The following is a 25,409-nucleotide window of genomic DNA, read 5'->3' on the forward strand; positions in this document are numbered from 1 at the left end:
CTACCGAAACGCCGATTTTGGACAATACCGAAAATATTACACCGCCCAAAGTTTCTGCTTTTCCAGTAGATGTCTTATGGGCCGTCGCAAAAGGTTTTTTGTTGACCGCGAAACGAACATCGTTCCTTTCGTACTCAGACACCTCCCCTCCCTTTAAAATGAACGCAGATTGCTGTGCTGGACAACGAAACTTACATGCATGTACATGTAAATATGTAGGGAGTCTGTCGACTTGTGATTTTGGCTCGCACCCCCTCCCGCCCCTCCCCTCAAACGAATGATGTTTGTTTCAGGAAAGACAAAAACCTTTTGTGAGTAGATGTCTTAGAAGCAATAATTATTTTTTCAGTGGTGCACCACATTGTGAACCTCCAAATATGATGGATTAGTTCGATCATCTCTTAACCACCAGAATACTATCAACGCAATTCCAATACAATAAGTTTGAATATCTGAAAAGGGAAAAGTCTGTAGAGAAAAATTGAATGTCACATGTTCTGTGTTGACAGATACCATCTTGAGTCTATGTGTACTTGTGTTCTGTGTTGTTGTATTTTGTTTCTGTGCAGGTATGTTCATCAACAGTGTCCTGTGTTTGCTGACACCACTAGTTGCTAGATGGAACTTTGACGCCCTGATTGTGCTGCGTGTACTGCAGGGACTTTCCCAGGTGAGTCATATCACTGCAGGGACTTTCCCAGGTGAGTCATGTGACTGCAGGGGACTTTCCCAGGTGAGTCATGTGACTGCAGGGGACTTTCCCAGGTGAGTCATGTGACTGCAGGGACTTTCCCAGGTGAAGTAGATGCATGGGTCATATCAAGAGTAGATAAACAAGAGTGTGCAACTCCCGGATCCGCGCGGATGGGTTGGCCCATGGCGGAATTTTTTGTTGACGTAATCTTTTCGACGATCCACACGCTGCTAGTCTTTTGGAAAGTTTTGCCTCGTGCACTTGGCCGGGCTTTACATGAAAAAGTCGGTGCCCAGCACGTGCTCTCACACTGCTCTGCGGGAAGAAGCGCGTTTTTCTGAAAAAGGGTGACGTCAACAAAAAATTCCGCCGTGGGAGATTGTGCAGGAGAGATCCGGAGTTGCACACTCTTGTTTATCTACTCTTGGTCATATCGTTTGTAGCAAAGGGTGCTTCCCTGGGTGGATCAAGTGGGTTGCAGGGGTCTTGCCGCATTGTGTCATGCATGACCGGATCATCTGCATGATTGTATTGGGGATGTGTAGGTGTTGTTGGGTCTTTGGCGTAGAGGATTGCAGGAAACTAGGCTCTTGGTGTGCCTGGCCTCGTTCTGATTCTGACAATGCCAAGACGGAGATTTCCGAATGGTTGTCTCCTGATTTCTTAGAGACAAGAATCTCTTCGTAACAGTTGAACTGGACGTGTGGTCACTATTGTGGACATACAATCGACCCCACTTGGAACAAACTCTCATATAGCAAATTTTGTGATGTAGCAAACCATTGCCCATGTCCCTGTTTCAACCCATACAAAACCTATACAGCGAACAGTTTTCGTTTTCACGAACCAAATCTTGTCGGGCGGCATGTAAACCAATTGCAGTCATACTGTCATGCGGCATACGTGTAGGTCAGTCATGATTTGCTGATTGTATAGTGTGAGTGCATTTCTGTTATAACGAACTTCGCCTATAAAGAACTAATTCTCCTGCACAATGGTGTTGGTTATATCAGGAGTCACCCATACTAGTATCCCAGTTTTCCGTTGTGTTGTTCTCTCACACCAGGCCTTTACATATCCAGGATTCAGTGCTCTGATGGGAAAGTGGGCACCCAAGAAGGACTTGGGTCTCATTGCCGCCATAGCAACATCAGGTACAGACATGTACAGACATGTACAGACATGTGAGCATAGGCAAGATAGCGTTCTGCGTCGCTCTCTTGACAGAAAGAAGGAGAAAACTCCAGTACTGTATAAGCAGAAATACATACCTTGATTTCAATTTCGTCAATTTCGTCCAAGGAGCTTTTGGACTAAATAAAATGCCGGACTAATGTCGATTTGTCCAGCTTTTCAATACACTCTTATTGTCCATGGGCGAAATTTACAACCGGACGAACTCCCTTTCTTTGCAGTTGGACGAAATTATTGACCGACTAAATGTTGTGCCTGTGCAGTAATGGGGCAAACGACGCATCAGGTGGCTAAAAACTGTTTTTTCCCGCTTTATTTTAGGGGCTTTCCCTTTGCTACAGCGCATGCGTGTGGGGCATCAAACAAAGCGCTTGGATATCAGCTTTGCAGCGCAGCTTGAATTGTGAAGTTTGGTTTAGTTTGAGCGAGATGGCGAACAAAAATGTATTATGAAGTTGTTTAGCGATTCTGAGACATGTAAGGGGTCTTCTAGAGCACATAGAAGTGACCCTGGCATGCTGATGGAGCTGAGAACTACCAGGGAGTCTTCGTTTGGCTCAGACCTTTCCAACAAGCCATAGATCATGGAAATCTATCAACGAAATCAAAAATGGCGAAAGATTTTGCTCGCCGACGTGCATGCAGGGTTCAAAATGAAAGTACGTGCGCTGAAAGTTTAGGCGGCAGGGAGAAAGTAGGCCAGCAGTGAAAGGGCTAAAGCCAGGTGGTCTTGCGACCCAGGCTCCATACATTCACGGCATACTGGATCGTGCACATACATGTACACGTGCTTGTACTCATATTGACAGGAGTGGAGCATAGAACACTTTGGAGCAGGCAACGCACCCATGAGTTTTCACACCACACTCAAGTGTATGCAGTGCACCATCGACTGTCACTTATCACTTCTGTTTACTGCATGCAGGCAGGCACAGTGGCTTGGTCTAAGACCATGATTGAAAAACGAGAGGTACCAGTTTCAAGTCCTGCTTGGAAGCGGAAGGATTTTTTCCAACCGTGCTGCGACCCACAGTTAATTGGGAACTCGTGGCCTGGCATGAGTAAAACATGGATGTGGCAAATGGGATTTAGGCCTTTGGCCTCTGGTAGGTGGATCTGATCTATCCTCCCCCACTGTTTAGGAGCCGCATTTGACGCCTGATCATGGGGTGATGGTGTCCCACGGAAGCGGAAAGGTGGTTCTTGACCAGGGAGTTGTACGACTCCTTGTTCTTGACCTGCCCGGTACGCGAACCCGTCGAATTTTTTTACTGCATGCAAAGACGCCCTTGCTTCTGACAAACCTGTTAGCCAGGATAACACGTTTGGCTAGGTCTCACTCTGGTCGCTGTATGCAGGTCAGATATGGCACTTGGTACACTAAAAGTGGGTCGCTGGTCGCGCAAATCAGGTGATCGCTGTATCCGGTGCAGTTTCTATATAGAACTGGTGGTGCATGGAAAAACGGTCGCTAAAAGCAGGTGCTATTCACACTCGGTTGTCAGTTGACAAACCCCCTAATGCAGTTGCGTGATGTCCATCACTTTCTTAGTAAAAGCAGGTGGTTGGTAATACCAGACGGCCGCTTAGACCAGTTTTTGCTGTAGTCGCATGAGCTGATTGTCCAGTAACTGGTGATGTTAGTGGACAGTGTAGCGTAACTTGTAGAGTCCAACCTCTTTAGGATGAACACTGCTAAGGCAGATTTTCCATCAGTACGAACTAGGGCCAATGCTATGATTGGTCAGGCATCAAATCAAGTCCAAATTATTCGAGGCCTCTTGTATGGGAAAACAAATTGCCAGCATGTTTCAAGGCAGATCGGAGGACATGCCGGCATGAATTCATTGCACTTTTAAGTTTTTACTTACCTTTGCACCTGTTGCTGGCTCATGCTATGCGTAAGTGCTTCACATGTGCCACAGCATGCAATTTCACAGAAAAACAGCTCATATCATACAGTATATGCATGTTATCAATTAATGGTCAGATCTGAATAAGAAGATCTCCGGTTAAGACAAACTAACTTGTTCACTCCCTTGAAGTTCGTCCTAACGAGGTTTGACTGTCGTTCCTTGGTCCTTTTTCTTTCCGGGAAGATAAAGTCGTTGGTATTTCGAATGGTGCGGCATGTCTTTCTCCGCAGGATCGTCTTTCGGTGTCATTCTCGTCTTCACCGCTGGTAGTGCACTGGTGACGCATGGGTTTGGTCATCGATCTTACCTACACTATTCCGGGGACAACTGGCCGTCCATCTTCTATGTCTTTGGTGAGACACATCAACACACAGAGTTGAAATGCATGCTGGCTGACATTCAACTCATGCATACCGTGCTTCCTCACATATTTATATTAGCGCAAAAGCATAACATTGCTGCAAAAAAATATTTTCCTGTTAAAACATGTCCGGGTTGTAACACATAATAATGATGCTTCTAATTATGTGCAATAACGGTTTGCCTGTGTCTTAAACAATGGTGTTAACACAATGCCTAGTGGTATATTCAGCTCCCGGGTGTTTCACCAATAGTGTTCACATATAAGAACACGCACTTATAACTGGGGAGTGCGCTTATGTCCGGACATAAGCGCATGCGCTTCTATGTGCGGCAGTACGGTATAAGCCCATTGCGCAATGACATAATTTGTACCATAAACACCCCAGACAGCCACCTGGGCATGGTCGTCTGGGGTGTTGAACAGTGCATTCCTGATCCCAGTGTACTCACATACCACCCCAGACAGCCACCTGGGCATGGTCGAGTGGGGTGTTGAACAGTGCATTGCTGATTCCAGTGTACTCACATAACACCCCACACAGCCACCTGGGCATGGTCGTGTGGGGTGCTGAACAGTGCATTGCTGATCCCAGTGTACTCACATAACACCCCACACAGCCACCTGGGCATGGTCGAGTGGGGTGTTGAACAGTGCATTGCTGATCCCAGTGTACTCACATAACACCCCACACACAGCCACCTGGGCATGGTCGAGTGGGGTGTTGAACAGTGCATTGCTGATTCCAGTGTACTCACATAACACCCCACACAGCCACCTGGGCATGGTCGTGTGGGGTGCTGAACAGTGCATTGCTGATCCCAGTGTACTCACATAACACCCCACACAGCCACCTGGGCATGGTCGTCTGGGGTGTTGAACAATGCATTGCTGATCCCAGTGTACTCACATAACACCCCACACAGCCACCTGGGCATGGTTGTCTGGGGTGTTGAACAGTGCATTGCTGATCCCAGTGTGCTCACATGCATTACTCATACCTTCCATATTTGGCAATGCGCAATGTGCTAATTACATGAAGTCAATATGGGTAACTGTTTCCAGTGAGATTCGGTGACCCACAGACTCGTGTTTTCCGGTTGGCAGGTTACTGTCCGTGCGAGCGAGCGAGCACTCGGCTGGGAGGTGAGTGCAGTTCCTGGCGGGATGCACCGGGCATGTCGGAAGTGTGCTCGGTCGGAGACATTTCCGCAGCTTGAAATCAAGAGGTACTGTGAGAAGCCAAGAAGCACGGTGATACGAGGAAGTCAACTTTAATAGGAGAACTTGGGACCGCTACATTTCTCATTACTATCCCCGGTCCTTGAAGGGTGGTGGCCATAGCAACCCTCAGGAGTGGCGCCGAGCCTGACCGTCACTGACTTTCCACTACCGTAATTTCTGTTTGCTGCATGTTTCAGGTGCCGGGTCTCTGCTTGCCACTATCCTATGGTTTACGTTGTGTTATGAAAGTCCTGCTGTGCATCCCTACATAACAATGGAAGAGAGAGTCATGATTGAAACCGACATTGCCGCCTCAGACAGCAAACATCTTACGGTAAGCGTTGAAACCTGGGGGGGGGGGCATTCAACTGTGCTGATCGACCCGGGATGGGGGGGGGGGGGGGGAGATTCCGCTGTGCTGGTTGGACCGGGGGGGGGGGGAGGACATTCCACTACGCTGCAACGTGCATCAGAAATGTGGGATCATATTTTAGCAATGGATTTTGATGTGTCACCGCCTAGTCTGGACACGAATACCATACACAGCCTCTTTGCTATGCACAACCTTGTCAGCTTCACCAAATATCTTACATGATCCATGCGCATGGCGCATACCGTAATGTCTCGTATTCAAGCCAGGCTGCTTATTCCTGTAGAAGACGATGTCAGTTATGTCTTTGCAGGAATTCACCTTATAATGCGCTGCTTTGTGCATTTTAAAAAGCAAGCATTGCTGTTCCCGGGCCATGCTGTATTTTCGCAAGTTTGCTTGCGTGAATGCGTGTGCATGAATGCGTGTATGCGTGCACCTTTTGCAGGAATTCACCTTCCTGGATGTGTTCCCCCTGACTGCATTCCTGCCAGCCAGTATTCGCCGTCGCACCGCCGTGCCATGGAGATCCATCCTGCTCTCCATACCAATGTGGGGTATTACGTTGATAATAGGCGCCGGTAAGCAGGTAACACTCCATAGGTCCTGCTTGGAGAATTGTGATGTTGTGACTTTGGCGGTGATTGTACAACATGGTAGCTGCTGCTCAATACGGTATGAGCGGTCATCTTCTTTATGTTTTAAGGCCCTCAGTCGAACATCTGACTGCAAAATACCCACGACGCAGCTCACCAGATAAAAGTGTGGGTCATCTTCACTCAGTAGAGTTGAGTCGAGCGAGCTGCAACTCCTGGTGCCGAAAGGCGGGCTCACGCCCCTACATGGCTACTTCCCCTTGTCTAACCCCGAAGACGAAATGATAGTAGCCGACTGGCCGAAATTAAAAAAAAAAAGAAGGAATGAAGTGTGTGGAGTGTTCGGTAAATGCACATGTGAGTGCAGTTGAAAACTCCCGAGGAGGGTCGGAGTGTGCACCGCACTTTAAAACGCAGAAAAAAGTTTGAAGAATCACCGCTGCGGCTTAGACTCCGAGTGCAGGATGTCAGTTTATCAACGTTACCACACTCCATATATAGAATGCATCAGTGATGTAACGAACCATGGATTTTACGAAAGAATAATCTAGCGAATACCACTCAAGTGAACAAACGATTATTCTACTATTCCATACAAAGTGTTAGGTACCTCCTCCCGTACCTTTTCTAGCTGGCCTGCATGCACTCGCGTACTTACCTTTTTTCTCCTTTTGTTCCGTTGGCCTGGGTAGCTACTTGCGCGCCCATAATTGCCATAGCTACCCAGGCCCTTTATCTTGCCGTTCAGACTTGATCTCTTGCTCTCTTTTCTCACTCTTCAATAATCACCATGTAGTCGTTTCGTTCGTCTTGGTCTCTTGTCCCGTCTCTAATAAATGTCGTTCCACCAACCTACCTGTTCCCGTTGTAATGTCTGGATAATGTGTCGTCAGTCGTCCTTTTCGTATTCAACAAAAGTATACATAATAGCAAACATGCAACACAAGCGTTGGTATGTTTTTGTTTGTGTTGGCATGTTGGTGTGTGTGTGTGTGTATGTGTATGTTTGTGTATGTGTTAATACGTTTGTGTTTGTGTATGTGTTAATACGTGTGTGTATGTGTGTGTGTGTGTGTGTGTGTGCAAAAAATTTTCGCGGAGAGGAAGCAGATTTGTTAGCTCCTGGTTTTCTCTTTGTTGGCCTCCTCCACGGGGCGCCCTTGGCCTTCTGGTCAGGGTCGTCCCTGGGTATTGACTGGCAGTAGGCTTTTCATGCCTTGCAGCCGGTTTCGCTCGCGCGGAAGGGCATTCAGTGAGCTGACGACCAGGGCGGGTAATTTGTTGCCGTCACCGTCTTCTTGCGTCCTTTCCGCATCCTCCGCAGTGGCGTGGCGAGCCCTCGGATCAATCCCCAGCCTGAAACAATGCAGTGGCGTTCGGCAAAACAAGTGGATTCCTGGATGAAAAAGGATACAGGTCACACTCGCAACAATTTATTCCTGCGCGGTGATAGCTGGAATTGTGAATTTGTCGTGTTGTTTGGACCTGAGTGGCCAGTCGTCGTGCGGCGATGGTGTTGTGATGTTAGCTTGCTGCGCATACTCCTCGTCGTTTCGTGAAAGTACGTCTTGTGGAGCCCTTGTGGGACGTTCGGTGCCCACCCTCCAGCTCAAGATTGTGCTTTCCTGGTGCATGAAGGCCGAAGCAGTACGCGTACAGACGTTATTGTTGAACAGAACATCATGTTCACATTAATATTGTTCCTTTCTTCAGTCGTTGCATGTTATAGTGGACCTACAGCAGACTGTTCATCTGGTTTGTGATATTTCCTTCCTCTGTTTGTGAGTCCCTTTCCATCAATATGGCAGCTTGTTTTGATTTCCTTTTTTTCAATTCATTTTGCTGTACTTTCTGTTTTGTTTGCGCCACTGCCTCTCACCTTGCGCTCAGTTCTCTGAGTGGAGGGCGGCGTGACCCCAAGGGGTAGCTGATTGATAGTAGTAGTAGTAGTAGTGTGTGTGTGTGTGTGTGTGTGTGTGTGTTTGGTGTGTGTGTGTGTATGTGTGTGTGTGTGCGCGCGTGCGTACGTGTGTGTACGTGTGATTTGTGGATGTGCTAATACGTGTGTATTTGTGTATGTGTTAATACGTGTGTGGACGTGTGGACGTGTGTGTGTGTGTGTGTGTGTGTGTGTGTGTATATGTGTGTGTGTGTGTGTGTGTGTGTGTGTGTGTGTGTGTGTGTGTGTGCGTGCGTGCGTGCGTGCGTGCGTGCGTGCGTGCGTGCGTGCGTGCGTGCGTGCGTGCGTGCGTGCGTGCGTGCGTGCGTGCGTGCGTGCGTGCGTGCGTGCGTGCGTGCGTGCGTGCGTGCGTGCGTGCATGCTTGTCACTGTCACCAGGAGACTTTGGCCAATTCACATTGATGACCTGTGTTCCAACCTACTATCATGAAGTTTATAAGTTTGACGTTCTGGATGTAAGTCCACTACTACTGCTACTGGGGTTGTAGCTATGATGGTGGTACGGCTACTTTGGCTGGTGCTGGTGGTGTTGCTGGTGTTGGTGGTGATGTTGGCGGTGGTGGTGGTGGTGGTGGCGGTGGTGCTGCTGCTGCTGCTAGTGATAGTGATGGTGCTGCTGCTGCTGGTGGCGGTGGCGGTGGTGGTGCTGGTGATGGTGTTGGAACGCAAAGAACTTTATTGAAAAATCCAAGAGCATGCGGAAAATTGAACGGAGAATCAGAGTAGCAGCAGAAGAAACAGTAATTTGAGAATTATCCGTGGATGTGAACAATAGACCATGCCTACACTGAACAGGCTGTTATTAATGGTGGGGGTGGTCCTGGTGCTGCTGCTGGTGGTGGTCCTGCTGCTGGTGCTGGTGCTGCTGCTGCTGCTGCTGCTGCTACTGGTGCTGTTGCTGGTGCTACTGGTGCTGGTGGTGGTGCTACTGGTGCTGTTGCTGTTGCTGCTGCTGGTACTGGTGTTGCTGCTGGTGATGCTTTGCTGGTTTGGCTACCATTGCTGTTGCTCTTGGACGTAATGTGTTAAGTCTTTCCCCGTCATCCTGAACACCGGGGCTTGATCTGAGAGTCGTACACTTAGGTTTGAGTACCACGCATATGTGTTGTAACTCTACTTTTCTCATTCACCTGCTCCCAGCGCCCGTGTCATCTCCACACTTAGGCAATGGATGACATTTAGAAGACTGTTTATGGACACGACGACGAAACACAACTAGACATGACAAACTCAAGACGAAGACTGCTTTTCACACACACACACACAGCAACATGCGCATGCACCAACACCACGTACACACCACGTACACACCACGTACACACCACGTACACACGGCGTACACACCACGTACACACCACGTACATAGAATAACTTACTACAACATAGGTACGAATATCAACTTTCTTTATACGCACACGAAGAGCCAGAATGCAAAACCCGGTTAATCCATTTCATCACTTTTCGAATAATGGCCAAAAAATGACTCATGTCATTAGTGTGTGCGGTTTGTATCTAAATCCATATTTGGGTTCCAGTTTTCAAAACTTCTCTTGTCATATTTGGAATTTGAAATTTTGTCTGTTGGTGCCCCTGGACCTTTGATCTCACTGAGGTGAAAATCTGATTTTCTTATATTCGGAGCTTGTCGAGTTTTGCATCTCATCTCTTCACATATCGCACCACTACACTCCAAAGTGGCTTGTCGAAGGTGTTCCCGGAAGGAATTTTGACAAGGGAGAGGGGAAAAAAGGGTCTGTAATCCTATAATTATAATGTACTCTTGTTAGATATGCAATCATGTGGGTTTTTATGTTTTTACTATGTTCACATTCCCAGAGACTGAGATTATAGGACAAACGTGTGTGTACTGTACATAGTAGTAATATATCTACTTCTGTAGCACTAGCATGATCACGTCCAGGGGTTTCCCCCAAGCTACTGGTGCTTGTTGGATGCTTGTCTGCACGGGGATCAGGACACAACATGCATATTGAATGATTACTCTATTCGATAGAAAAGGGTTTGGAAGATTTGTTCTGGGAGGACAAGGGAAGAAAAAGGGGAGGGGACTTGGGGTAGGAGAAAAAGATGAGGGAACGAGGAGAGAAGGGGAGAAATTTGTGGTAAAAGAAAGAGGGGTAGAAAGAGGGTAGATAATTGGGTGGGAGAAAGAGGGGGGGGGGGGAGACTCGAGGGGTGTGTGGTAATACACACACACACACACACATTCTCTTTCTTTTTCTCTCTCCCGCTCTCTCTTTTCTTTCTCACTCTCTCTCTCTCTCTCTATCTCTATCTCTCTATCTCTCTCTATCTCTCTATCTCTTTTCTTTTTCGCTCACTCTCTCTCTCTTTCTTTTCTTTCTCACTCACTCTCTCTCATTCTCTGCAGAGTGGACTGTACACGGCTCTGCCACCAATGAGTGGTTTCTGTATTGGTGTTCTCTCTGGCATAGTCGTCACGTTCCCCTGCTGGTACCGGAACATTTCCACAATAGCTACGCGACGAATATTCACATGCTTGAGTGAGTACGTGTGGTTGCTCGGTTGCCAGGGCAATGAACTTCTCCAGAAACTGAGCCAAAGCCTGTCTATGCGATCTAGGGAACAAGTTGAACGGGCGTGTGGCTACTTTATTCAACGGTTGCTGCACATTGTTTCCATGTACAGTAAAACCTGGTGTAAGCGACCACCTGCTCTTACCGACCACCTGCTCTTACCGACCGTTTTTCCATGCACGGACAGTTCTAGACAGACACTGTGGGACCTGGTTCTAAAGACCACCTGGCTTTAACGACCGCTTTTGCTTGCACCGTGGGGTGGTCACTTAAACCAGGTTTTACTGTGTTGACAACGTTAACTTGTAGTTACTACATGTCCATTCAACTTGTTCTCTTGATTTGCGATTCTACGAGTTTTGCCCTTCTTGCCGTTTGTCCTCTATATGTAGTGGAATAATTATAGTGCAACTTTTCATCCAGGTAATTATCACGTTCGCCGAACTTTACAGCTTTCGTAAAACGTTGCCAAAAATTTCAAATATGACGTCTTTGAATATTTGGTCCCCGTCGAGAGCAGTGCTCTTTGACTTTGCGATCACGACAAAGAATCCAAGCACATCGTTTAGCTTACCTTTGTCCAATGTTCCTTTTCAGTGGAAGCAGGCCACGTCCTTTCTTGTGATTTTGAGTTTCATGTTCCTGTTCGCAACAAGCTCTGCAGCGGCCATTGCAATGTTCTCTGCTATTACTGTCTCACATACACTACAAGGAGCTGCTTGAATATTACACATACCCACAGACCAGAAATTGAAAAGTCTGCGTGGAGAACGCGATTCAATCAGGTCTATTTTAAAAGAGTACAATCGACGCAGACATGGCATCACAACATAACAACGCCGTAGAGAGTTTATAGATCAGAAGCGGCAGCTCGGGGGCCGTACTGAAGGACAAACAGATGGTACAGATCTGGGCAGAGAAATACGACCTCATCATCACTGTAAGACCAGACATTTTAACTTCAATTTAAGTTATCGATCTCCGGATTTTTGTGGGTTAGTGAGGTGAAATTCTAATGAATTCTGTCTCAAAACCGGCAAATATCTGTACATGTACCGCTTTGCACATGTTAGAGAGGTTCAGCATAACGTAATTACGTTAGTAAAAAATGTAGTCGATCTACAGAAAGTCTTCCGTAAGCTGCATGCGCATCTGTGTTCCACCATGCGGAGTTTTCAAATCACGTACTAGTAGCTGCCCTTGGCAACTCCGAAAGCGGCACTGTACGACGGGTCGACCTAGGGAGAGAGTCATAAATTTGTATCCCAATCCACTTACGGACCACCTACGTTATCAGAGCCCTGTCTGCGTACTCTACGTAGACAACTTTCCGTAAGTGGAGTGCAAACTCGCGAATTCACGGGCTTTTCCCACACACTAACGTAAAGTTGCTCAACTTTACGTGGTGCGGAACCTCTCTAATGACTTTAAATGTTAACGGATTTTTATATTCGTTAAATCGTTAGAATTAAATGTTCATTAACATTGCTGGTCTTACAGTGAAGCAGTGCCACGCTGGGACGCGCAGAGCAGAGTGGTGTGTGTGTGTGTGTGTGTGCATGTGTGTGCGTGTGTGTGTGTTTGTGCGTGCGTGTGTGTGCGTGCGTGCGCGTGCGTGCGTGCGTGGGTGTGTGTGTGTGTGTGTGTGTGTGTGTGTGTGTGTGTGTGTGTGTGGTGGATGCTAGGGCTGCATACACTGTAGCTCCGTGCGACAGAATATTCACCAGGTCGGATTTTCCTGGCCAAGACTGTTATGCAGCATTTGGTTGAGCCTCGGAGTGTAGACTCGGAATGTAGCCCTCGAGTTCCACTGGATGGCGCTTACTATACATAGGTGTATTTAAATAATTGTAATTTCAGTACTAGGGATCTGCCAGGTTTCAGGTGTAATGTAGGACTAGGTGATCGGCCTACCCTTCGCGTACAGTGCACACTCTGGTGTGTTTTAGGTGTAATTTAAATTTAGGTGCCTGGATTGTCTACCGAAGTCACCGAAATTAAAATTGCGCCGAAAATACGTGATATACAGCACCTGTTTGCTTGTCAAAATGTCATACCTTGCCCTTAGGTCAAGTGGACATTGCAGGACACCTGCTTTCTTGTATGTTATACCCCCTTGCTCTTAGGTCACATGGGCATGGCAGGATTCCTGCTGGCCGCAGCCTACAGCAAGAGCAAGTCCCTAGCCGTTGCCATGGTGACGGCCTCGTCGGCGTGCGGGTCATTCATCACCAACGGCGCCGTCCTCAACATGATCGACCTGTCGCCCAGGTTTGCCGGCGTGCTCGTAGCTTGGACAAACTCGTTCGGAGCCGTCGGTGGCATTGTAGGACCGTATATTGCCGATGTGTTAACTGTAAGCATGAGTTTCAAATCTTTATTCTCACGATAGCCAGTGGCCAATAAGAGATAATAGTGTAAGAAGGAGAAGTTGTTGTTGTTGTTGTACACCGTATTTCCCCGATTATAGGTCGCACCCTTTTACACTAAAAACCAAGGGTGAAAAAGGGGGTGCGACTTACAATTGAGCATGACTTACAATTGAGCATGACTTACAATCGAGCATGACTTACAATCGAGCATGACTTACAATCGAGCATGACTTACAATCGAGCATGACTTACAATCGAGCATGACTTACAATCGAGCATGACTTACAATCGAGCATGACTTACAATCGAGCATGACTTACAATCGAGCATGACTTACAATCGAGCATGACTTACAATCGAGCATGACTTACAATCGAGCATGACTTACAATCGAGCATGACTTACAATCGAGCATGACTTACTACTGAAGTCAATATATCAAAACAGTATTGCTCAAACCTGGAAATGGGGGTGCGACTTATAATCGAGTGCGACCTATAATCGGGGAAATACGGTATTCCCCATACCCCAACACGTATATTGCCGACGTGTTGATTGTAAGCATGAGTTGTTGTTGTATATCACCCATACCCCAACACGTATATTGCCGACGTGTTGATTGTAAGCATGAGTTGTTGTTGTATATCACCCATACCCCAGTACGTATGTTATTGCCGACGTGTTGATTGTAAGCATGAGTTGTTGTTGTATATCACCCATACCCCAACACGTATATTGCCGACGTGTTGATTGTAAGCATGAGTTGTTGTTGTATATCACCCATACCCCAGCACGTATGTTATTGCCGACGTGTTGATTGTAAGCATGAGTTGTTGTTGTATATCACCCATACCCCAACACGTATATTGCCGACGTGTTGATTGTAAGCATGAGTTGTTGTTGTATATCACCCATACCCCAACACGTATGTTATTGCCGACGTGTTGATTGTAAGCATGAGTTGTTGTTGTATATCACCCATACCCCAACACGTATGTTATTGCCGACGTGTTGATTGTAAGCATGAGTTGCTGTTGTATATCACCCATACCCCAGCACGTATGTTATTGCCGACGTGTTGATTGTAAGCATGAGTTGTTGTTGTATATCACCCATACCCCAACACGTATATTGCCGACGTGTTGATTGTAAGCATGAGTTGTTGTTGTATATCACCCATACCCCAACACGTATGTTATTGCCGACGTGTTGATTGTAAGCATGAGTTGTTGTTGTATATCACCCATACCCCAACACGTATGTTATTGCCGACGTGTTGATTGTAAGCATGAGTTGTTGTTGTATATCACCCATACCCCAGCACGTATGTTATTGCCGACGTGTTGATTGTAAGCATGAGTTGTTGTTGTATATCACCCATACCCCAACACGTATATTGCCGACGTGTTGATTGTAAGCATGAGTTGTTGTTGTATATCACCCATACCCCAACACGTATGTTATTGCCGACGTGTTGATTGTAAGCATGAGTTGTTGTTGTATATCACCCATACCCCAACACGTATATTGTTATTGCCGACGAGTTGATTGTAAGCATGAGTTGTTGTTGTATATCACCCATACCCCAACACGTATATTGTTATTGCCGACGAGTTGATTGTAAGCATGAGTTGTTGTTGTATATCACCCATACCCCAACACGTATATTGTTATTGCCGACGAGTTGATTGTAAGCATGAGTTGTTGTTGTATATCACCCATACCCCAACACGTATATTGTTATTGCCGACGAGTTGATTGTAAGCATGAGTTGTTGTTGTATATCACCCATACCCCAACACGTATATTGTTATTGCCGACGAGTTGATTGTAAGCATGAGTTGTTGTTGTATATCACCCATACCCCAACACGTATATTGTTATTGCCGACGAGTTGATTGTAAGCATGAGTTGTTGTTGTATATCACCCATACCCCAACACGTATATTGTTATTGCCGACGAGTTGATTGTAAGCATGAGTTGTTGTTGTATATCACCCATACCCCAACACGTATATTGTTATTGCCGACGAGTTGATTGTAAGCATGAGTTGTTGTTGTATATCACCCATACCCCAACACGTATGTTATTGCCGACGTGTTGATTGTAAGCATGAGTTGTTGTTGTATATCACCCATACCCCAACACGTATGTTATTGCCGATGTGTTGATTGTAAGCATGAGTTGTTGTTGTATATCACCCATACCCCAACACGTATGTTATTGCCGACGAGTTGATTGTAAGCATGAGTTGTTGTTGTATATCACCCATACCCCAACACGTATGTTATTGCCGACGAGTTGATTGTAAGCATGAGTTGTTGTTGTATATCACCCATACCCCAACACGTATATTGTTATTGCCGACGAGTTGATTGTAAGCATGAGTTGTTGTTGTATATCACCCATACCCCAACACGTATATTGTTATTGCCGACGAGTTGATTGTAAGCATGAGTTGTTGTTGTATATCACCCATACCCCAACACGTATATTGTTATTGCCGACGAGTTGATTGTAAGCATGAGTTGTTGTTGTATATCACCCATACCCCAACACGTATGTTATTGCCGACGAGTTGATTGTAAGCATGAGTTGTTGTTGTATATCACCCATACCCCAACACGTATGTTATTGCCGATGTGTTGATTGTAAGCATGAGTTGTTGTATATCACCCATACCCCAACACGTATGTTATTGCCGACGTGTTGATTGTAAGCATGAGTTGTTCTTGTATATCACCCATACCCCAACACGTATGTTATTGCCGACGAGTTGATTGTAAGCATGAGTTGTTGTTGTATATCACCCATACCCCAACACGTATGTTATTGCCGATGTGTTGATTGTAAGCATGAGTTGTTGTTGTATATCACCCATACCCCAACACGTATGTTATTGCCGACGAGTTGATTGTAAGCATGAGTTGTTGTTGTATATCACCCATACCCCAACACGTATATTGTTATTGCCGACGAGTTGATTGTAAGCATGAGTTGTTGTTGTATATCACCCATACCCCAACACGTATATTGTTATTGCCGACGAGTTGATTGTAAGCATGAGTTGTTGTTGTATATCACCCATACCCCAACACGTATATTGTTATTGCCGACGAGTTGATTGTAAGCATGAGTTGTTGTTGTATATCACCCATACCCCAACACGTATATTGTTATTGCCGACGAGTTGATTGTAAGCATGAGTTGTTGTTGTATATCACCCATACCCCAACACGTATATTGTTATTGCCGACGAGTTGATTGTAAGCATGAGTTGTTGTTGTATATCACCCATACCCCAACACGTATGTTATTGCCGACGTGTTGATTGTAAGCATGAGTTGTTGTTGTATATCACCCATACCCCAACACGTATGTTATTGCCGATGTGTTGATTGTAAGCATGAGTTGTTGTTGTATATCACCCATACCCCAACACGTATGTTATTGCCGACGAGTTGATTGTAAGCATGAGTTGTTGTTGTATATCACCCATACCCCAACACGTATGTTATTGCCGACGAGTTGATTGTAAGCATGAGTTGTTGTTGTATATCACCCATACCCCAACACGTATATTGTTATTGCCGACGAGTTGATTGTAAGCATGAGTTGTTGTTGTATATCACCCATACCCCAACACGTATATTGTTATTGCCGACGAGTTGATTGTAAGCATGAGTTGTTGTTGTATATCACCCATACCCCAACACGTATATTGTTATTGCCGACGAGTTGATTGTAAGCATGAGTTGTTGTTGTATATCACCCATACCCCAACACGTATGTTATTGCCGACGAGTTGATTGTAAGCATGAGTTGTTGTTGTATATCACCCATACCCCAACACGTATGTTATTGCCGATGTGTTGATTGTAAGCATGAGTTGTTGTATATCACCCATACCCCAACACGTATGTTATTGCCGACGTGTTGATTGTAAGCATGAGTTGTTGTTGTATATCACCCATACCCCAACACGTATGTTATTGCCGACGAGTTGATTGTAAGCATGAGTTGTTGTTGTATATCACCCATACCCCAACACGTATGTTATTGCCGATGTGTTGATTGTAAGCATGAGTTGTTGTTGTATATCACCCATACCCCAACACGTATGTTATTGCCGACGAGTTGATTGTAAGCATGAGTTGTTGTTGTATATCACCCATACCCCAACACGTATATTGTTATTGCCGACGAGTTGATTGTAAGCATGAGTTGTTGTTGTATATCACCCATACCCCAACACGTATATTGTTATTGCCGACGAGTTGATTGTAAGCATGAGTTGTTGTTGTATATCACCCATACCCCAACACGTATATTGTTATTGCCGACGAGTTGATTGTAAGCATGAGTTGTTGTTGTATATCACCCATACCCCAACACGTATGTTATTGCCGACGAGTTGATTGTAAGCATGAGTTGTTGTTGTATATCACCCATACCCCAACACGTATGTTATTGCCGATGTGTTGATTGTAAGCATGAGTTGTTGTTGTATATCACCCATACCCCAACACGTATGTTATTGCCGACGTGTTGATTGTAAGCATGAGTTGTTGTTGTATATCACCCATACCCCAACACGTATATTGTTATTGCCGACGAGTTGATTGTAAGCATGAGTTGTTGTTGTATATCACCCATACCCCAACACGTATATTGTTATTGCCGACGAGTTGATTGTAAGCATGAGTTGTTGTTGTATATCACCCATACCCCAACACGTATGTTATTGCCGACGAGTTGATTGTAAGCATGAGTTGTTGTTGTATATCACCCATACCCCAACACGTATGTTATTGCCGACGAGTTGATTGTAAGCATGAGTTGTTGTTGTATATCACCCATACCCCAACACGTATGTTATTGCCGACGAGTTGATTGTAAGCATGAGTTGTTGTTGTATATCACCCATACCCCAACACGTATGTTATTGCCGACGAGTTGATTGTAAGCATGAGTTGTTGTTGTATATCACCCATACCCCAACACGTATATTGTTATTGCCGACGAGTTGATTGTAAGCATGAGTTGTTGTTGTATATCACCCATACCCCAACACGTATATTGTTATTGCCGACGAGTTGATTGTACGCATGAGTTGTTGTTGTATATCACCCATACCCCAACACGTATATTGTTATTGCCGACGAGTTGATTGTAAGCATGAGTTGTTGTTGTATATCACCCATACCCCAACACGTATGTTATTGCCGACGAGTTGATTGTAAGCATGAGTTGTTGTTGTATATCACCCATACCCCAACACGTATGTTATTGCCGATGTGTTGATTGTAAGCATGAGTTGTTGTTGTATATCACCCATACCCCAACACGTATGTTATTGCCGACGTGTTGATTGTAAGCATGAGTTGTTGTTGTATATCACCCATACCCCAGCACGTATGTTATTGCCGACGTGTTGATTGTAAGCATGAGTTGTTGTTGTATATCACCCATACCCCAACACGTATATTGCCGACGTGTTGATTGTAAGCATGAGTTGTTGTTGTATATCACCCATACCCCAACACGTATGTTATTGCCGACGTGTTGATTGTAAGCATGAGTTGTTGTTGTATATCACCCATACCCCAACACGTATGTTATTGCCGACGTGTTGATTGTAAGCATGAGTTGTTGTTGTATATCACCCATACCCCAGCACGTATGTTATTGCCGACGTGTTGATTGTAAGCATGAGTTGTTGTTGTATATCACCCATACCCCAACACGTATATTGCCGACGTGTTGATTGTAAGCATGAGTTGTTGTTGTATATCACCCATACCCCAACACGTATGTTATTGCCGACGTGTTGATTGTAAGCATGAGTTGTTGTTGTATATCACCCATACCCCAACACGTATATTGTTATTGCCGACGAGTTGATTGTAAGCATGAGTTGTTGTTGTATATCACCCATACCCCAACACGTATATTGTTATTGCCGACGAGTTGATTGTAAGCATGAGTTGTTGTTGTATATCACCCATACCCCAACACGTATATTGTTATTGCCGACGAGTTGATTGTAAGCATGAGTTGTTGTTGTATATCACCCATACCCCAACACGTATGTTATTGCCGACGAGTTGATTGTAAGCATGAGTTGTTGTTGTATATCACCCATACCCCAACACGTATCTTATTGCCGATGTGTTGATTGTAAGCATGAGTTGTTGTTGTATATCACCCATACCCCAACACGTATGTTATTGCCGACGTGTTGATTGTAAGCATGAGTTGTTGTTGTATATCACCCATACCCCAACACGTATATTGTTATTGCCGACGAGTTGATTGTAAGCATGAGTTGTTGTTGTATATCACCCACACCCCAACACGTATATTGGTATTGCCGACGAGTTGATTGTAAGCATGAGTTGTTGTTGTATATCACCCATACCCCAACACGTATGTTATTGCCGACGAGTTGATTGTAAGCATGAGTTGTTGTTGTATATCACCCATACCCCAACACGTATGTTATTGCCGACGAGTTGATTGTAAGCATGAGTTGTTGTTGTATATCACCCATACCCCAACACGTATGTTATTGCCGACGAGTTGATTGTAAGCATGAGTTGTTGTTGTATATCACCCATACCCCAACACGTATGTTATTGCCGACGAGTTGATTGTAAGCATGAGTTGTTGTTGTATATCACCCATACCCCAACACGTATGTTATTGCCGACGAGTTGATTGTAAGCATGAGTTGTTGTTGTATATCACCCATACCCCAACACGTATGTTATTGCCGACGAGTTGATTGTAAGCATGAGTTGTTGTTGTATATCACCCATACCCCAACACGTATGTTATTGCCGACGAGTTGATTGTAAGCATGAGTTGTTGTTGTATATCACCCATACCCCAACACGTATGTTATTGCCGACGAGTTGATTGTAAGCATGAGTTGTTGTTGTATATCACCCATACCCCAACACGTATGTTATTGCCGACGAGTTGATTGTAAGCATGAGTTGTTGTTGTATATCACCCATACCCCAACACGTATGTTATTGTCGACCAGTTGATTGTAAGCATGAGTTGTTGTTGTATATCACCCATACCCCAACACGTATGTTATTGCCGACGAGTTGATTGTAAGCATGAGTTGTTGTTGTATATCACCCATACCCCAACACGTATGTTATTGCCGACGAGTTGATTGTAAGCATGAGTTGTTGTTGTATATCACCCATACCCCAACACGTATGTTATTGCCGACGAGTTGATTGTAAGCATGAGTTGTTGTTGTATATCACCCATACCCCAACACGTATGTTATTGCCGACGAGTTGATTGTAAGCATGAGTTGTTGTTGTATATCACCCATACCCCAACACGTATGTTATTGCCGACGAGTTGATTGTAAGCATGAGTTGTTGTTGTATATCACCCATACCCCAACACGTATGTTATTGCCGACGAGTTGATTGTAAGCATGAGTTGTTGTTGTATATCACCCATACCCCAACACGTATATTGTTATTGCCGACGAGTTGATTGTAAGCATGAGTTGTTGTTGTATATCACCCATACCCCAACACGTATGTTATTGCCGACGAGTTGATTGTAAGCATGAGTTGTTGTTGTATATCACCCATACCCCAACACGTATGTTATTGCCGACGAGTTGATTGTAAGCATGAGTTGTTGTTGTATATCACCCATACCCCAACACGTATGTTATTGCCGACGAGTTGATTGTAAGCATGAGTTGTTGTTGTATATCACCCATACCCCAGCACGTATGTTATTGCCGACGAGTTGATTGTAAGCATGAGTTGTTGTTGTATATCACCCATACCCCAACACGTATGTTATTGCCGACGAGTTGATTGTAAGCATGAGTTGTTGTTGTATATCACCCATACCCCAACACGTATGTTATTGCCGACGAGTTGATTGTAAGCATGAGTTGTTGTTGTATATCACCCATACCCCAACACGTATGTTATTGCCGACGAGTTGATTGTAAGCATGAGTTGTTGTTGTATATCACCCATACCCCAACACGTATGTTATTGCCGACGAGTTGATTGTAAGCATGAGTTGTTGTTGTATATCACCCATACCCCAACACGTATGTTATTGCCGACGAGTTGATTGTAAGCATGAGTTGTTGTTGTATATCACCCATACCCCAACACGTATGTTATTGCCGACGAGTTGATTGTAAGCATGAGTTGTTGTTGTATATCACCCATACCCCAACACGTATATTGTTATTGCCGACGAGTTGATTGTAAGCATGAGTTGTTGTTGTATATCACCCATACCCCAACACGTATGTTATTGCCGACGAGTTGATTGTAAGCATGAGTTGTTGTTGTATATCACCCATACCCCAACACGTATGTTATTGCCGACGAGTTGATTGTAAGCATGAGTTGTTGTTGTATATCACCCATACCCCAACACGTATGTTATTGCCGACGAGTTGATTGTAAGCATGAGTTGTTGTTGTATATCACCCATACCCCAACACGTATGTTATTGCCGACGAGTTGATTGTAAGCATGAGTTGTTGTTGTATATCACCCATACCCCAACACGTATGTTATTGCCGATGTGTTGATTGTAAGCATGAGTTGTTGTTGTATATCACCCATACCCCAACACGTATGTTATTGCCGACGTGTTGATTGTAAGCATGAGTTGTTGTTGTATATCACCCATACCCCAACACGTATGTTATTGCCGATGTGTTGATTGTAAGCATGAGTTGTTGTTGTATATCACCCATACCCCAGCACGTATGTTATTGCCGACGAGTTGATTGTAAGCATGAGTTGTTGTTGTATATCACCCATACCCCAACACGTATGTTATTGCCGACGAGTTGATTGTAAGCATGAGTTGTTGTTGTATATCACCCATACCCCAACACGTATGTTATTGCCGACGAGTTGATTGTAAGCATGAGTTGTTGTTGTATATCACCCATACCCCAACACGTATGTTATTGCCGACGAGTTGATTGTAAGCATGAGTTGTTGTTGTATATCACCCATACCCCAACACGTATGTTATTGCCGACGAGTTGATTGTAAGCATGAGTTGTTGTTGTATATCACCCATACCCCAACACGTATGTTATTGCCGACGAGTTGATTGTAAGCATGAGTTGTTGTTGTATATCACCCATACCCCAACACGTATGTTATTGCCGACGAGTTGATTGTAAGCATGAGTTGTTGTTGTATATCACCCATACCCCAACACGTATGTTATTGCCGACGAGTTGATTGTAAGCATGAGTTGTTGTTGTATATCACCCATACCCCAACACGTATGTTATTGCCGATGTGTTGATTGTAAGCATGAGTTGTTGTTGTATATCACCCATACCCCAACACGTATGTTATTGCCGACGTGTTGATTGTAAGCATGAGTTGTTGTTGTATATCACCCATACCCCAACACGTATATTGCCGACGTGTTGATTGTAAGCATGAGTTGTTGTTGTATATCACCCATACCCCAACACGTATGTTATTGCCGACGTGTTGATTGTAAGCATGAGTTGTTGTTGTATATCACCCATACCCCAACACGTATGTTATTGCCGACGTGTTGATTGTAAGCATGAGTTGTTGTTGTATATCACCCATACCCCAACACGTATGTTATTGCCGACGTGTTGATTTCAACACTGCTAGTAGTATGTGTCACTGTATGATAAGATACTGGCCAGGGAAATCCAAACCTCGTGAATAAAATAGCACAGCCTAGCATTGCACAGTCCTAGCACTACGCAACCCTAGCACTGCACAACCCTAGCACTACACAACCCTAGCACTACACAACCCTAGCACTGCACAGCCCTAGCATTGCACAGTCCTAGCACTGCACAACCCTAGCACTACACAACCCTAGCACTGCACAGTCCTAGCACTGAATACTCATTGTTCTGTGCAATCGAACACGGCGCTACTTTATTCATCATGAGGGTTGGATGTCAAGGGACCAGAACTGTACATTTGCCGTACGATATCATGAATGATAGCAATGAATAGCATTCATGTATCCAGGGCATGGTCGTGTCTGGGTGTTGAACAGTGCATTGCTGATCCCAGCGTACTCACGTAACACCCTACACGGCCATACCTGTGTATGGTCGTGCGGAGTGTTGAACAGCGCATTGCTGATCCCAGCGTACTCACAAGCATTACGCATGCATTCCATATTCGGCAATGTGCAATGGGCGTAGTATATTCATGGACTCGTGCCTGAAGTGATCTTCTTATTGTTTGTTTCATCGTGCAGCCAAACAAGACGGCAGCAGAATGGCGTGAAGTGTTCTTCATAACGTCAGGTCTCCTCTTCGCTGCCGCAGTAGTCTACGTGATTGCAGCATCGGTTAAACGTCAGCCTTGGTCCGAAGGAGAGATATTCCCTGGCGGTTCAGACGGTGCAGGCAAGAAATCTCCTGGTGCTGCTGTTGTCAAAGAGCGAGGCGTGAAGACGGACACGAAAACTGACTGATAAATGGATGTGAGCGTGGTGACATGTGAACGTGTGTATGTGTGTGCGTCTGTGTATGTATGTGTGTATGTGTGTTCGTGTGCGCATGTGTTTGTGTGTGTGTGTACGTGTGAACGTGTGTGTGTGTGTGCATACGCTTTCACATTTACGCAGACACGTGTGAGTGCACGCGCACGCACGCACGTGATAGCACGTGTTGCTTGTGAGCTACAGGTGTGTTGGCCCTGACATGATAACAGTCATAATGATCTCACACGTAAACACATGGCTTTTCAACAGACAAGACTACAGTTTGAGCAAATGCATGCAGCGACTTTCACGATACTGCAACACGCAACTCCTCAAGACAACTACTTTAATCTAACGTATACCTTTGCCAGTACAAGTTGTAGTGAAGATTTCGCCTGTTGGAGTATTGCACTTGTGCCTAGGTTTGCATATCACTACCGGTAACTTGCCTGTAATAATTATCAGTAATCTGACGGGATTGCTCTGAAAAGGTTCTAGAAGTAATACTGTATAAGCAGAAATATTCGTCTGGAATTTAATTTCGTCTTTTTCGTCCAAGGAGCTTTTTGACTAAACGAGAGAGCTTGGAAGCTCAGGGCCCTACGCTATGCTTTTTTTGCCTTGATGACCTAGACAAAAAAAAGCATAGGGATGTTATAAATTCTTTAAAAAATTCCTTTTTTTTAAGACATAAACTGGGATTCGAACCCGCACTATCGCGCGCCCTGCATGCATCCCCCGATACACTTCGCATACATACTAATTCTTCCAAGTTGCTTCACGTTATGATCTTGCATTTGAAAGCCCTATTTGAATATGCACTGTGGCCAGCCGTCTTTGATGGTACGGTACGGTACGGGATAGGTACGGGACAGGTACGATCGAGGGTAGTACGACACAGTCTACCGCCTTGATGACTGCAAAAAAAGCATAGGAATGTTATAAATTTTTCATTTCTCCTATTTTTTTTTCAGGCATATCCTGGGATTCGAACCCGCACTATCGCCCTACATGCATTTCCCCATACACTTCGCATTCATACCCATTCTTCCAAGTTGCTTCACGTTATGATCTTGCGTTTGAAAGCCCTATTTGAATATTGCGGCCAGCTGTATGTGGCCAGCTGTGTTTGATGGTACGGTACAGTACGGGACAGATAGGGGATAGCGCCAGGCGTGACACAAACAAACAAACAAACAAACAAACAAACAAACACACAAATACCAAATTAAAGCTGTGTGGACCCTGGCTAGCGCCAGACGTTACTGAAGTAACGTCTTCTGCATAGCTACGGGAATTAAATGCCGGACTAATGTCGATTAGTCCAGCTTTTCAATACACTCTTGTGATCATCCATGGACGAAATTTTTAACCGGACGAACTCCCTTTCTTTGGAGTTGGACGAAATTATTGACCGACGAAATTTCCTGCCTGTACAGTAATCTGCAACAGGAAGAGTAACTAATTTAGCTGCAGTCAACTTTGCGTATAGCGACACCCGGCCGGGCATCAGAAGAGTGTCCTTATTCGCGAAGTGCCGTTATACCCAAAGTCTCATTATATGTATGCAGGTAGAATGGACTTTGCGCTGGGCATGGAAATTCTGTCGTTATTCGCGAATTGTCGTTATATCCGCAGTCGT

The 25,409-nt window shown here is 45.0% G+C and overlaps 1 protein-coding gene across 1 annotated transcript; it reads left to right on the forward strand.

Moving 5' to 3' along the window:
- Positions 1–569: 569 nt before the first annotated feature.
- On the forward strand, positions 570–24,306 carry LOC135821352 (sialin-like; the record flags this gene model as incomplete). The annotated part of the gene is given in 9 exon segments (XM_065334420.1): positions 570–670; positions 1,761–1,848; positions 4,035–4,157; positions 5,587–5,723; positions 6,208–6,340; positions 8,694–8,770; positions 10,708–10,840; positions 13,000–13,229; positions 23,540–24,306. Coding segments are annotated over 9 exon segments (1,241 nt in total), but the record flags the coding sequence as incomplete, so codon positions are not given.
- Positions 24,307–25,409: the final 1,103 nt, after the last annotated feature.

The sequence above is a fragment of the Sycon ciliatum genome, chromosome 7 (assembly GCF_964019385.1).
Source record: "Sycon ciliatum chromosome 7, ocSycCili1.1, whole genome shotgun sequence".
NCBI lineage: Eukaryota > Metazoa > Porifera > Calcarea > Leucosolenida > Sycettidae > Sycon > Sycon ciliatum.